At 39.1% G+C, this 15,051-nt stretch overlaps 1 protein-coding gene across 2 annotated transcripts; it reads left to right on the top strand.

Moving 5' to 3' along the window:
* Positions 1-233: 233 nt before the first annotated feature.
* On the top strand, positions 234-12,718 carry trim8b (tripartite motif containing 8b). 2 transcript variants are annotated; one of them, XM_053640272.1, is made up of 7 exons: positions 234-1,195; positions 1,902-2,675; positions 8,762-8,857; positions 9,070-9,303; positions 10,298-10,329; positions 10,421-10,536; positions 10,685-12,718. In XM_053640272.1, exons 2-7 carry the CDS (start codon positions 2,103-2,105, stop codon positions 11,326-11,328), a joined length of 1,695 nt encoding a protein of 564 aa, XP_053496247.1. In that variant the 5' UTR covers positions 234-1,195; positions 1,902-2,102; the 3' UTR covers positions 11,329-12,718. The 2 variants fall into 2 exon arrangements, with proteins under 2 accessions (XP_053496247.1, XP_053496246.1); XM_053640271.1 differs by having other exon boundaries at positions 234-2,675.
* Positions 12,719-15,051: the final 2,333 nt, after the last annotated feature.

Below are 15,051 nucleotides of genomic sequence, written 5' to 3' on the forward strand. Positions count from 1 at the left end.
GCCCTATATTAAATATATTTATGTAACATATCTACACTCTTTTCAGTTATTTACTTTCAATTTTATTCTGTCTTCTTCTGTCACCAAACTCTGTAGGCCTATCTCTACATGCTGGAAGTGCCTTTTTCCCTTCTGGAAAAAAGTTAAATAAATAAGAAGTGACACAATTTCACATTTTTGCCTGTGTAAATGGTGATGGGGTGGTAGGGAGACAGTAGTGGGAGCACTGGTGGGTATAAATGACACTCCTGGATGCCCAGCTGATCAATAGAGACAGAGACAGAGTTATTCAATGCTGTATTCCAGCAGGGTTCTTTAGCATGGAGAAGACATATCTAGGATTTGGTCCATTTTCTTACTTTATTATTTGTTGACGTGTTTCAATATTTCTTTTTTAAATCACCGCTTTTTAAAGAGGCCACTGCTTGTTTATCTGTTTGGCCCTTTAAATACTTCTTCTTCCTATTTAAGCCCCGCCTCTTTATGTATCAGAGCGGTGACAGATCACGTGACTGTCGGAGCGCTTTATTGTTGAGAGGAGGGAACTGTGTGTGTGTGTGTGTGTGTATTTATGTGTGTGTGTGAGAGTGTGTGTGTGTGTGTGTGAGAGAGAGAGAGAGAGAGAGAGAGAGAGAGAGAGAGCTCGGTGTGTTGAAACTCAATTCTGTTCCTGCATTCCTTCCCTCATCAAAGGCCGTTTAAAAAGATAGGGGAAAAATCATCATAAATTATAACATGGTGAGATAGGACGTTTCGAAGATTGATCCACGGAGGGACAATCTCAGGAATTTACAGCGAGGACAGATTGGAGGAAATGTGCAGTGTTACATTACCCGTTTGACGCCTTGTGGACAGTAAAGGCGAGAGGCTGCTTTTAGCCAGGGACGTTTTCTTTTTTCATTTTTAAAGAGGAACACAAGATGGCAGATGACAGGAGTGAATAACGAGTACAGCACGGCGCCGTTCCCTTTAACATGTAAAAGATCGCCCAGAAGCTTTTGGATGTATTTCGGAACCGGACACATTGTAGCCTACTTATTCGCTTCGACCGGATATAAATAAAAGGAAACACAGTTTTGTCTCCCGACAGTAAAGGATCTGATATCAAAGTGGGTTCATGTTATAGCTGTTGAGACCACTCGCTAGCTGGATATGGCAGATCTTTCCATTTAGTCTACCTACAACAGATTGGTTGGTAAGCCTTTAAACCTTTTTTTCTGGGCCGTTTTGGCAAGAAAAGCGAAGGGGCCGGTCGTTCCTGTTTCTAGATCCCAGACCAGAAGTGTGTTCTCAGTTAGTTTTCAAAAGCTAAAGCTAAAACCCTGCTTCTAGAACAGTGTCACTAAAATGAAAGTAACCTAGGCCATAGATTTTACTAGACTGCACAAGTATGACGCACTGTAGCTTTAATGTGAAGGGCAGTAGCACTAGCCGGTATTAGTACATTACACTGATCTTATTTTGATACGTTGTCATGATCCAATCAGGGCTTGTTTTAATTAAACGAACCCTAGTTAATAGTTAATATTGGGATGATAAAAATCGCTCCATTAACAACTCAAAAGTCTTAACGCTGCGCTGGAAAAGGCCCATAAACGTACCTTCACCTACTAAGGGAGGAACTGCCAAGGCATATCATTCAGATGTGTCAGCAGATCAGCCTGTTCATTATCGTCGCACATGATTCAAGAGTCACTGTTACAACAGAAAAGAGCCTGATCATACATTGGTAATAAAAAAGCACGATCTAGATAAGTGCTTGACCATAAGAAACAGCCTTGACGCCTATAACCAACAAGGATTAGTAGATTAGTAAGACTTTATAGTAAGGGTGATATAATGTGGCATCAAGTCTACTTCATGATCTCAAGCAATGCTGATGTTCGATTTTCCTTTTACAGACACATTAATGCCTCTGAAACTAGGCCTTAAGACACACTGATTGTACAAATCGGTAATCCCTCACTAGATGAAGCAGGAGCACGTTTGGTCTGTATGGGTTTATAGGAGTCGTGGTCTCACGTCTGTGCATCTTCAAAAAGTTCGCAGCCTGCACCTTTCACACGTCAGTAACTTGAATCTTTAGACGAGCTCGACCCGAAATGGCTGAAACCTGGAAGAACTGTCTGGAAGAAGAGCTCATATGCCCGATCTGTCTGCATGTGTTTTCGGAGCCGGTTCAGCTGCCTTGCAAGCACAACTTTTGCCGCGTGTGTATAAACGAAGCCTGGGCTAAAGATGCGGCCATGGTGCGGTGCCCGGAATGCAACAACGCCTACAGCCAAAAACCGGCTCTGGAGAAAAACCACAAGCTGTCCAACATCGTGGAAAAGTTCAACGCGCTGAACATAGAGAAAGCTCCAGCTGTGTTGCACTGTATCCTGTGTCGCCGCGGGCCGCCGATTCCTGCTCAGAAAGTGTGTCTGAGGTGCAAGGCGCCATGCTGCCAGTCACACGTACAGACGCACCTGCAGCAGCCCTCGTCCAACGCGGGACACCTGCTAGTGGAGGCGGCCGAGGCTCGGGCATGGAGCTGCCCGCTGCACCACGAGTACCGGCTGTACCACTGCGAGGCCGAGCACGCTGCTGTGTGCCACTACTGCTGCGTGGCCAGATGTGCGCCACATCACGGACACGCCGTCTGCGATGTAGAGCTGCGTCGCAATGATATCCGGGTAAGAATGCAAACACCCAACTAACGCTGAAAAGCTCAAATCTTGGATTTTGATTTTTGCTTCGTGATCAGTGGCTCTGTTTATACCTGGTATTTACATATGTAGGCCTATGCGTACAGCCAAGTGAACAGGCAAGATATTTACCAGGGGTGCAACTCAGTTCCATTATCTGTTCCTGTATCTATTTAATGCGCCAAGTAAGTGCTCTGTATCTGTATTAGGATTTAAACCCGAAATGGGCGTGGCCTAAACCGGAAGCTAGTTAGTTTGTTGGTTTTTTCTTAATTAAATATGAACCCTACATCTATACCCTAGTAAAACACTGGAGGACAACCCAGTTGCAAAAATGCCAGCTTTGTTAACATCATCTGTAAATTCTGACTCTGACAGTTCCTTAACCTCAGCTAGGCTACATCACTCAAGTTCATAAATAGCCTTAACTAGTGATGTGTGCAGGACTGCTTTTTAAATAACTCGCCTGTGCAGTTATTATTATTTTTGGTTGTATTATCTAAAGGATTCAGTTGGTTCAATTCCCCAAACTATAAATAAACTAGCACCAGAACCATGAAGTGAACCATTTGGTATCTGTATTTGTATCTGTTTAGAACACATTAGCTGTTCAGTCTGAATAATGTATTCATGTATGGTTGCATCCATAAGATGTATCAGATGATGACCACTTATGATCAGAGTTTATGACTAGAAATTCTTGCATTGCTGTTGTTGTGAATTAAGACATTATTTGTAGATGTACATTTGCATCTCTGTAAAACTCCAAAAGTGGTCTGTCAATCTCCAAGAAGCATTGGACTCCTTTCAGACCTGTCCTACAACTGTCTTATTTGTGATCAGATGGCCTGAGATACATGTAGTTAGGTGTGAACAGGACTAGTGAATTAATTACAAACAAAAAATATGAGTCTAGTAATACTTCATTCAATTTGTTACATGATTATTACTTAAATTAGCATTTTATTATGAAGTTTACTCTTAAAATAATTGTACTGCTGAGTCTTTCTAATTTCGCTGGTTTCAAGCTTGTTAAACAAGGCAACAGTGTTATCAAGTGTGTCTGCCAGTTGGCCTACCTGTCTGTCATTTTTTTCAAGTTTTATTTGACCATTTCAGAGCTTTATTTCTTGACCCATCCATCTGGGTATAGTTTTATCAATGTTCCAGGGCAGGCTCACCATTCCTTCTCTCCCTTTTTGCTTCCATATGAGTGATTTCCAGTTGGGCTGAACTGTGAAACACTCCCAGAGTTCTCCTCTGGCCTTATCTCTCTGGGCCAGGTGCATCCTTGCTTGGCATTTAGGGCAGGGAGGGGGGTCGTGGGTTGCAACTGAAGGATTAAATGAGGAGCCTTATTTTTTGTGCCACAGATGAAGGGGGGAAAAAACCTCATTTGAATCTTATTTACTTCTAACAGTTCTTGCTTTTCTGAATATAATTGTCAGGCTTTTTATGTTTATATAATTAACTATGATTTATTAATATAGAGTCTGTTTTTTTTTTATTATTGGTGTATATGGACATCACTGGGTTGGTCATCTGATTAATAGATCTGTGTGAATGAATATAATGGACCTTTTCTATTTAAAAATCCTGTTTTTGCTAGAGCCCTTTTATAGGACAAACTAAATATACTGTAGTGTATCGTTCTGCATTCCATAGACTTTTAAATGTTAAGATTAGTAATCTGTTTATCTAAATCTAAATCTCAGCTAGGATTTTAATCAGTCACATGTGAATATCTGCATTTTCATTCTGGTAGAGTCAGTCAGTGAGCGTTGATGGACAATGCTAATCATTCTACTAGGGCCGAAAGGCAGGGAAACCAGCTGTACCTGCAGGTACAGATGAGACTACACTGTTCACCCTGACCTTGATGCTGTCCTCAGACAACAGTGATTCTGAGTGCCCTACCCCCACTCCCCCTAGAGAAAGGGATGGCAATACCACCATGCAATATTAGGTTCCCCCTATAGGCTTTTGCCAGCAGCCTGCACTCATCAGTCACTACAATTAGGTCATAGACTTCACTTGTTCTTATGTTATTGTTTGGTGAACATGAATACGATTTGTTTTGTGGATAACTACAATTCGAACTGTCTTGTTGTGCATGGAAGTATTAATGTTTGTTCATGTGTTACTTATTATAGTAGTTGGACATTCATTTTAAAAGTGTGTTTTATATTGTAATATAACAGGTCCCTTATTGGTCCCCAGTCTATTTGGCTTATTTGCTTTCATATAAAGAAGAGCATGTTAATTGTAAACTGTCATATCAACCCAATAAAAAAAAGAGATATTCTGTAATAGCTCTAGTTTACACTGTTATCTTTTGAAGCTTGTCGTTAAATTAAAAAGCTCTCAGAAGTATACCACATCACTGTGCATTAGGCAGTATATTAATAAAATATAGCAATACTACTGTGACTTCATAAACTGGTTGCTTGTTCACAAAGAAAAGCATGTTCAGAGTTGGGTTACGCCCGCATAATGAGGAGATAATACCAAAATTATGCACACTGGTATTCAGACTAGAGATGTAACAAACTCGCATGCTACTTGGACAGTTGTATGGGATTTGCGTGTGGAGGGCGGAGTTTGCTGAAAACAGTGTCTCAGTTACGCACAAATTTGACATCAGACATAACTAATTTTTTTTGCACGATATCAGCTTAGGTGATATTTTATGTTTTGGGTTGTAAATATACAAAAAAAAATGGTATGCCAATAAAGGGCATACATATATATGACAAATGGTTGCGTGTATTGTCCCTGTAAAGTCTGCTAAAAGGGTTTTGTTTTTTTGTTTTTTTACATGGAGGAGATTGGAAGAAATATCATTTTATTCAGAGCCTTTGTTTATGTCACTGGTCACCAACCCTCTTCCTTGAGATCTACCTTCCTGCAGGTTTCATCTCAAGTCCAAATCAAACCTGTTTTAGTTGATGAAGAACTTCTTAAGGCAATGATTAGATGGTCAGGTGGGCACAGTTATGGTTGGAGCTAAAGTCTTCAGTAAGGTAGATCTCCAGGAACAGGGTTGGTGACCACTGGTTTATGTCAATGATGAATGTATGAACTACATTTACCTGGTCAGGTTATCCTTCAAACTATGGGCATGTTTTAGCACATCAAATTAATTTCACCCGCAATAATGAGTGTGAAAGCCATATTTAACAATAACACTTAGTGCTGTTTGTGCAGCAATATATTGGCAATATACTAGACTCTTATTAGATCTTCATCATTGTTTTAGTCTTTTGTTTTATGCTTAAATTGCTTCATGCTTTTATATCATACTGCAATTGACAGCAAAGAAAAAAACACAATCTCTTCTTTAGTCTGCATTTTTACCCACAGTATTTTTGGGGGGCTTAAAGGCAAGTGCTTGTCTTTAAAGGCAATGGGCTAGACATTATTGAGAAACCCCATCTCAGACACTTCTACTCAAGAAAATTGTGGCACATAGAGACGTCGGAATCTGACTGTGCCACCCTGAAATTCTATTTAATCACCCACGTAAACAAACTCAGAATAGAAACTTTCCCTGCCTAAATATTTGTATAACATTCATCGCTGACATTAAATACAGACCTGTTCTGTTGAGTATAGTGTTCTTATGAATTGATTGACAATGACTGATCTAGTTCATTGTGTACTGAGCACAAAGGCACATGTTATCAGTAATGGTCACATTGAATATTTGATCCCTATCACTTGAGAACACATCAATCTGTGCTGACAGTGTTGACCCTTGTTAGGTCTGCTCTTTTATTGATGCTCATAATTTTTTCAGTTTTGTATAGTTAAATTGCAAAAGGTTGCACCTGGATGATGCGACGGCAGCCATAGTGCGCCAGAACGCCCACCACACACCAGCTATTGGTGGAGAGGAGAGGAGAGTGATGTAGCCAATTCAGGGATGGAAATTAATAAGGGGCCATGATAAATAAGGTCCAATAGGGGAATTTTGCCAGGACACCGGGTTTATTCCCCTACTCTTTACGAGAATTGTCCTGGGATTTTTAATGACCACAGAGAGGCAGGACCTCGGTTTAACGTCTCATCCAAAAGAGTCAATTATTTGTTTTATAAACAGCAGCATAGCAGCTTTTTAATTGAATATAAATGTAATGATTAGTATGTTAAAATCTCTCATCCTAGCTATACATTCTTACTTTGAGAAGGTTGAGAAAGAGAGTCTTGTATGATTTATTGGCTGCTGAGATGGTTATGGGCATTCAATTACCCCTACTGTTTGTCTTATTTAGTTTGTGGCTGGATACACCCATATCCAATATCATTAAAATTTGACAAGATGCAGAAATCATGTCTGGTACACGATGTGGCCTGTTACTGGGATTCAAAATCCATGCATATCGTTGTTAGGTCAGCGAGTGCATTTGGCTGTGTCGGAGTGTCTGCACAGTTGCAAGGCAGAGTTGAACGATTACTGATGTGTGTATGTGTGGAGGCACTGCTTTGGGAATTTTCTAGAGCAAAATCTTGGTTTAGAAATAAAAAATGTTTTGGGTTTAGAGAAAGCTTCATGGTGTCATGTGAACTAGACACTGGCCTGGTTCAGGAGCTTTAAAGCATCAACTGTGTGGTGTGGTTTAGGTTTGTACTGGATGCAAGCATTTTTATCTGCCAGCCAGCTTGCATTCATTACAGAGCTTTGCTCCAGTATGCACACAGTGAGGGTCACAGCTATTTGTCTCTGACATGCAGGCCGACATAGACAAAATGGGGGATGATAGTGTGAAATAAATCTGTTTCTTCTGTTTCTTTCCTGTCCTCTTTGCCTTCTATAATTCTCTTCCCCTGGCTTATATTCACCTGCTGAATACACAAAAAAACAAAGCAGCTAAAGTTAAAAAAAAAATCAAAACAGCTTTGTTACCATGACAGCACCTCTACCTCCTCTTTTGGGGCTCTATTGCATCAAGCATTTAATTTAGACCAGTTTGGTGTTTTATTGTTACTACCACTGACATTTGTTCAAGTTGTTAAAGGTTTTAATTTAGGGTGAACATACGTCCTCTTTTTCCTGGACATGTCCTCTTTTTAGGGATTTCTAAATTTGAGAAAATGTCTGGGATTCGGCTTTAGTTTTATTATGATGTGCTTAAGGTCTAATACTGTGTGCGCATATTTGTATTGCTTTAACCCCTCTCTGTAATTCCTCCCTTCTCACACACCAATTGGTCAATAATAAAAGGCTTGCAGCAACTATGGGACAAATTCCTGCCTCTCAATCATTAGCCTACTCTCAGCGAACGCATGAAGGTGAAGTGCTGTTGTGTATGGCTTCAGACAGTTGACAATAGCAGAAAATGACAGCTGTCCTGAGTCGAAACAATGCCCATGGCCATATAAGATCATTTTTAATTTCATGTTATCACATTGTTTCATATTACATGGCCATTCAAATGTGTAAATGATGGCAGAAGGTACACTCGTAGCATCTGATATTTTATTTTATTCAAAAGAATGTAGGAAAAAATGTAAAACGTGGGCAAAGTGAAACCAATTTTATTTATATATATTTATGTGATGCTAATAGTGTGATCTTTTCAGTGTATTAAAGATTGCATTCATAGTAACACTGTTTTGAATGCGATTAACAACCCCCCTCTTTTTGGAAAGCCAGAATATTATAGGATTGAATATTAACAGGAACATATTAAAGATTCCACTTCTATCACATGCTGATGGGGTTCGAACTCTTTCATACGACTTTTCTGTTTGTTTATGTCAGAAGCTCTCAAAACAAACCTAGGCACAGAATTTTGTTGGATGATTCAGATGTCTTTTTAAACATGGTCATTCCATTCCTGTTTGAGATGAACATTGTTCTCACCATGGAAACAAAATGTCTTTACTAAGCATCATAGCGTTGTCTGGCTCACACTCAAGAAGAGTGCTGAAGCATGTAAAATTCCACATTTTCAGTATGTCTTTGCTTTTGGGGTGTCATGGGATATTTTAGTAGCAGGTGGATTTATTTTAAGCTGGTTGATGATTTGACGTTTTACCGTGACTGTATTCCTCTCATTCTGCTTCTATAGCAAACGTTGATGAAGCAGCAGGACCGGATTGAAGACCGAGTTCAAGACATAGAAGAGCAGCTCTACAAACTAGAGTCAGACAAATGTCTTGTAGAGGTGTGTTTCTGTTTCAAAACCCTTGTATAAGTGTACAACTTTCCAATATATGCTTTCTACCTTGTTTGGCTAATAAACTCTGTTTCTAATCCATGTGCATATGAAAGATAATCCAGTTTACTTTAAATTATTTTCTAATGAACACTGCCATTTTAGCCAACAGCCAGATGTTCTGTTTATTTCTGATATTTGTTTATGAATGAATATTACAGGAGAAGGTGCAGCATCTGAAAGAGGAGGTACAGCTGCAGTATCAGAAGATGCAGCAGCTGTTAGAGGAAGACTTGGGGAAGACACTGGAGGTGCTGGATCAGGCTCACACCAAATTCTGTCAGGAGAATTCCACCCAGGTCCTTCAGCTCAACCAGAAACGCCAGGAGGCCAAGAAACTCCTCAGCTCCATCCAGATGGTCTCCGATAAGGCAGAAGACATCAAATTTATGAGGGTGACAACATTTATTCTTGGTCACCTGTGTTTCTAACTATATATAGTCAGTAATGACATGACGTGATAGCACATAAAACAGGCTGTGCATACAATAATCAGTTAATATCTCCGGAAATCAGGAAATGTTACCTTTGCTGCAGTGTTTTTAAGGTGTACTTTTCATATAGGCTGAGTAACCACTTCAGGAAATTCTTAATTGTTTCGTTTATATGACTGTTTGGTAAAGGGAAAAATATGTTTCCCTTTGATTCCACAGTGAAACTGAGGAGAGGGGAACCTGATTCATTCTGATCATCAGCTTTAGCATACAGCCAACAGTTTTTCAATACTTCAGAATTATAGGGTTCTGTCTGACAATTCATATTGTAAAATATTTGTCAAAATCTTATATCTTTATATATGCTTAAGCAATATTTTAATCTAACAATAATATATATATATATATATATATATATATATATATATATATATATATATAATATTATTGTTATATGTTGTTATAATATGTTATTGTTACAAATATTATATATATATATATATATATTAATAACATATTTGTGAATATGTAAATAATATATTTATCTTTTTTTTCTGCCAAAAGAAAGTATTGTTGTCCCCTTTAACATTTTTGTCCAAACACATAACCTCTTCTACATGCCATTTCTGTGGCACTTGAATTTGAAAAGGTTTGCAAATGTTCTGCAAACTTTCAAATAGTATGGCCTCATGGATGTTTATGGTTAACTAATGGATAACACACTTCCTCCAGAAATGCCACAGAAATGTGTGACTTTTACACAATGACACTCTGATGTCACTGGACTTTATGACACCTCACCACAGTTCCTCATTACCATCACTAACCTCAAAATGTCATGTTCAAATCCTGTTTTTTTCCCACAAAAAAATACAATAATTTTTTCTTCAAGTGTTTAAGTCTAACTGTAAGTTGTCGAAGCACTAACGTGTTGTGTTGTCCTTTTTCTTTTTAGAATACAAAATCTGTAAAAATCTTAATGGACAGGTAAGTCTGCATTTCTTGGCGTATCAAATCATTGTCATAAAATCATTCCAGTGCATGTACCTGCGAGTCTGACACACTGTATTTGCTGCAGGTCTCAGTCATATATTGGCAATACCTTACCCTCTTACAAAGTGGGCAGCCTCAATTCTAAACTGTTTCTCTCTGAAATCTCAAAGAGGGAGAAAAACCTGTGCAAAGTGCTTGAAGGTACTTATAAAATAATAATTACTGCATTTGTATGATGTGTTAATTATTCAACAGCTGCTTTTAATACATATTAAAAGAAGGTTTTTCATAAGATTTGAAATTGATGTGTTCTTTGTTTATACCCCCATTTTCTCTTCTTTTGTCTTAGCTCCTTTTAGCGCGCCTGCAAACTTCTTCCAGACTATTCCAGCCTATCTGTGTGCAGACAAGCGCAGGCACTCAGTGGCTTTTTCTGATGCTGGGGGCAGCAGTAAGGCTGGCTCAAGTTTTATGGAGTCTTCCTCTTCTTCCTCTGGTACTGCTGCTAAACAGCCATGCCTGAGTCTAACTCCAGCTCCAGGGTCCTCCACCAGTGAGGGCCAGTCCTCCCAGCATGCTCTGGGGCCTTGCAACTCTGTAGGAAACAGCAGTGCTGCGACCAGTTCTCAGTCCATGCACCACTCTGGTTCTGTGTTTCCTCACTCTCATTATCCAAACAGCAGCACCTCACAGCTGCCTCAATATGGAGGACGCAAAATTCTAATGTGCACAGTGGATAACTGCTACTGCTCGGGTGTGCCCTCAGTGTCCAACCCTAGGGGGCATCCACCATACCCTCGATCCAGTTCCTTCCCCTGGCCAGTGAGCTCACAGGAGTACTCCCATCAGCCCCTCCCCTCCACACCTGCAATGTCTCAGTCTCTCCAGAGTCTGTCCATGCGGGACTGGATAGACGCCTCGCAGCCGCACAGGCACCCTGACTTCTACGGCCTCTACAGCCAGTCTTCCAGCAAGCATTACGTCACCAGTTAACCCCAGCTCCAGTGACTGCTGTCAGTCACAAGCTCAGCTAGGTTTTTAAGCTGTGGGAATGTGAAAGAGTGGGAATATTTTGTTTTGTATATAAGTTGGATCAGTCATTTAATGTCCTTTAGGTCCACTGTCTAAGTTCTTAAAACGGTAAATGTTACAAAGTGAAGCATAACTTTGCACGTAGGAACTAATGATGTTCCCTTAACTTGCGTTGCTACTTACTACAACAGAATAATACTAACCATTTTCCAGAATGGACAAAGAACAGTATGTTAATTTGTTAATCATCAGTAATGCTGCACTTTTGTGTGAGTAACTAATCATTTAAATAATGGTTTACTGTATTCAATCCAACAGTCAGCTCTTAATGAAATATACTGTTATCAAGAAACGGTCATTGTTACCATTCACACTATTATAGCCCAATATATTTTATTTGCCTACTTATTTCACATAAGTAGTCTTTTTAATCAGTGAGAAAATCCTTGTATAAGCAAAATATTTTGAAATTTTCTATGTTTGTTTTCATTTAGCAGAAAATGGGCTTCAGTGTCTTTTTTTTTTTTTCATAAGAGAAAGGTATACTTATTTGTATAAGTTTGGGTTACTTGTATATGTAACAGGTAATTTTGTATTTTTTAGAGGGAAAAAGAAAGGAAATTATAATGATGCAATATTATTTTCATGGTTATGTTTCTTGATTTCTGCGTACTTCCCTATTAAGAGTCTCTCGATGGAAATGCCCTGCTTGGCATGGGATTTCAGCTGTGATGAGATGTCCAGGCTTTGAGCAGCTACCCTACATGGATCCAGACAGACAGTGCTGCCACACAAAAAATACCTTTTTAACTTTGTGAAACCCAGGATGCATTTGGTTTCACATTCTATTACTCATGTTTACCTTATGCGTTATTTCAGAGTTATTTGGACCTGATTTTCCAAAAATCTGAAGGAACTTTGGAAGTACATTCCTCTCCATTTATTAGTAATGCAGTTCTTCTTTCTTCTGACTCATGTCATTACTGGCACCAATCAAAAAATATTTGGCTTCCTGTTTGTTAATGATTGCATGTGGGAACAAGTTTCTGAGCACTTGTAGTAAAATAATAAAACTGCAAGAAATATAAAATGACTTTTTGAAACATGGAAATTTCTCTCTTTTTTTCCTTCAATAAATAATATTCAGTAATGACAAGCACTGACCAATGAATCTCTATAGATGAAAGCAAGAAACTGGTTATAAAAAGTGGTTGGTTTTTTTTGTTTGTTTGTTTGTTTTGTTTTTTTGTAAATATTTTGTCAAACTAAAACAGAAAACTTGTAACTGGGAAATAACTGTTTGGTTTTGTTTCCCCCATCCCCCCCAATAAATAGTAATTTCAATAATGTCTTCAAATGGTTTCTCACCTTAATTTTGTACACTGTAGGGTGTTTTTACTTCACAGCTTGTTTTTCAGTGACTGGGGAAATTAGTGTAACTTATTCAATGCTTTATTGAGTTTGACATAGTTGTGTTGTGACAATCATGGTTAACTGATGATGTGTGTCAGAGTTCAGCGTTTTAAAAAGTGGCCTACAAAATTTAAGGGAAAAGAGGACAAGCATTCAGATGATACGACAGTTCATCAGTTTAGAAAGAGGAAAATTCTATAAACACTCATTACTCTTTGGTTTTGACCTCTCAACTGTTGGTAAACTATTCCCTCAACATATAACTAAGAGTAGGCCTGCTGTGCATAATTCCTAGGCCTGAGACAAAACCTAAATTTCAATGACCAACCTTTCAATGAACTTGTCGATGGTCAACAGTCTGGGTTCAGGACATCTTTTCACTTGCCCCCCAGACAGACTGGCTGACTAATTGAAGGTCTGATTTTTTTGTGTTTATTGAAATACATTTTTTAGAATTCAAAGCAATGGCCATGCTTACAGTTCTATTAAAATGTACTGAATTACTTATTGTTGCTCTATCCAAAGTTGGTGCTGCAAAATTTAATCAGAGGTACATTGTGGTGCTGCATTACACCCAGGATTATTGTTCTTACAATATGAAAGACTAAAAGCAAAGAGCTAAAAGGTGGACTAGTGACTTTAGTGGCTCCACACTTTGAGTGTCTGTCTCTCACATGTAGCTACATGTGTTATTAGGCTGTTAAGTAATGCATGTTGCTTTTTCGACAATGTTTCTTCCCTTTACATCTGGGCTTCTCTTTTTAGAGAAAACCAAAACCAAAAAGCAACTACGGCATTTTGGGAACATCACAAGGCAAAGAATTTACTATAATTTACAGGAGTAAAGGGAAGAGCAGACCAGAGTAGAAATATCCACCTTCTCTGAAGGGCATTATCTACTGCTAATCTTAGTATAATTATATTGGTCCAGTGCGTGGATGGAGAAAGAGCGTAAGAGATCTCTGTATCTGTAAAGATGGATGATGCTTCAGTGAGGTGCTGAAAACTTTTGATAATTCTCATTACTGTTTATAATGAGAAGATTTTTGTCATCAGTAATGTCTGTAACTCAAAGCTCGTAATGAAGTGTCAATTTATATCTATTGGCTAAATTGAAAGTTCCCCCCTATCTAATACTAATCATTCTTCTTAGTGTTTTTCATTGAGTGAATATAAATCACATAGATTGCCCACTTCCTGGCAGATTTAGACATAGTCTTTGTATGTGTTGGCAGTTCGTATGCTTTTTTAATGCTTTTAGTTGTACTTATGAGAAGGAAGCAGCCCACAGAGACTTTTAAAGTTCCCCTTAATGGCTTGGAATGTCTCCCACATGGCTCAAAATGTATTCGTTTATTGATCTATTTTGACAGCAGTGAGTACAGGGCTGTGTGCTCTTTTCACAATGTATAGCGGGCTACTTGAGACCCGGGCCTCCACTGTGCTGCTGTTCAGCGAAACTCCCCACTGCTCTGCCTGTGTGCAGTCCTTTTCCAGCTCCCAAAAATGTGGGGGAGGGAACTTTGTTTGTGTGTGTGTGTGTGTGTGCGCCTATTTGAAATGGCTTTGGTCATGTTTCAGTAGATACTGTCTCTGGTGCCACTAAATTTATCTCAAATCTTTCTGTAGGCCTCCTGATGTGTGTGTGTGTGTGTGTGTGTGTGTGTGTGTGTGTGTGTGTGTGTGTATGAATGAGAGAGGAAGCCACAGAGATATTATATGTGCTTTTTCCTTCATATGAATGAATTTGTGGGGGTGCCAGTGAGGTTATTTTCAACTCTGGGGAAAAAGTAAGCCATTAGAAACTGGCCTCTAAATAATCAGCCTCATCATGCCACAGCGCCTGCTCCCACACATCGGCTCAGTCATCACAGTGAGACAGACTAAAAACAGCTGCTCTTTTCTCTCAGATAGAAGAGTAAACCTTTAGCCATACTTAATGATTTTCTAGGAAAGAAGCCTAAGCAAGTGATTCCTACAGTACATCTGTTTCACACATCCCAGTCAGCAAATTTCCTTTGGCCTAGTTCGCCTAGTTGTGGGCCACATAATCAGCTGTCCTCTGGGCCACGTATGAGAGTGAATGACGGCCCAAACTGTATCACATCTGAACAGCCATAGCAACAGTGAAACACAACCACACATCTCAATCTCACATCAAAGTCAGCCTAATCATAAAATTTCATATACTATATGTACACTTTTCACAAAATACTCTTAAAAATGGTCAGCACACACAAACAACACCTGCAACATATTTAGTCAAGTGAA

The sequence above is a fragment of the Ictalurus furcatus genome, chromosome 13 (assembly GCF_023375685.1).
Source record: "Ictalurus furcatus strain D&B chromosome 13, Billie_1.0, whole genome shotgun sequence".
Taxonomy (NCBI): Eukaryota; Metazoa; Chordata; class Actinopteri; order Siluriformes; family Ictaluridae; genus Ictalurus; species Ictalurus furcatus.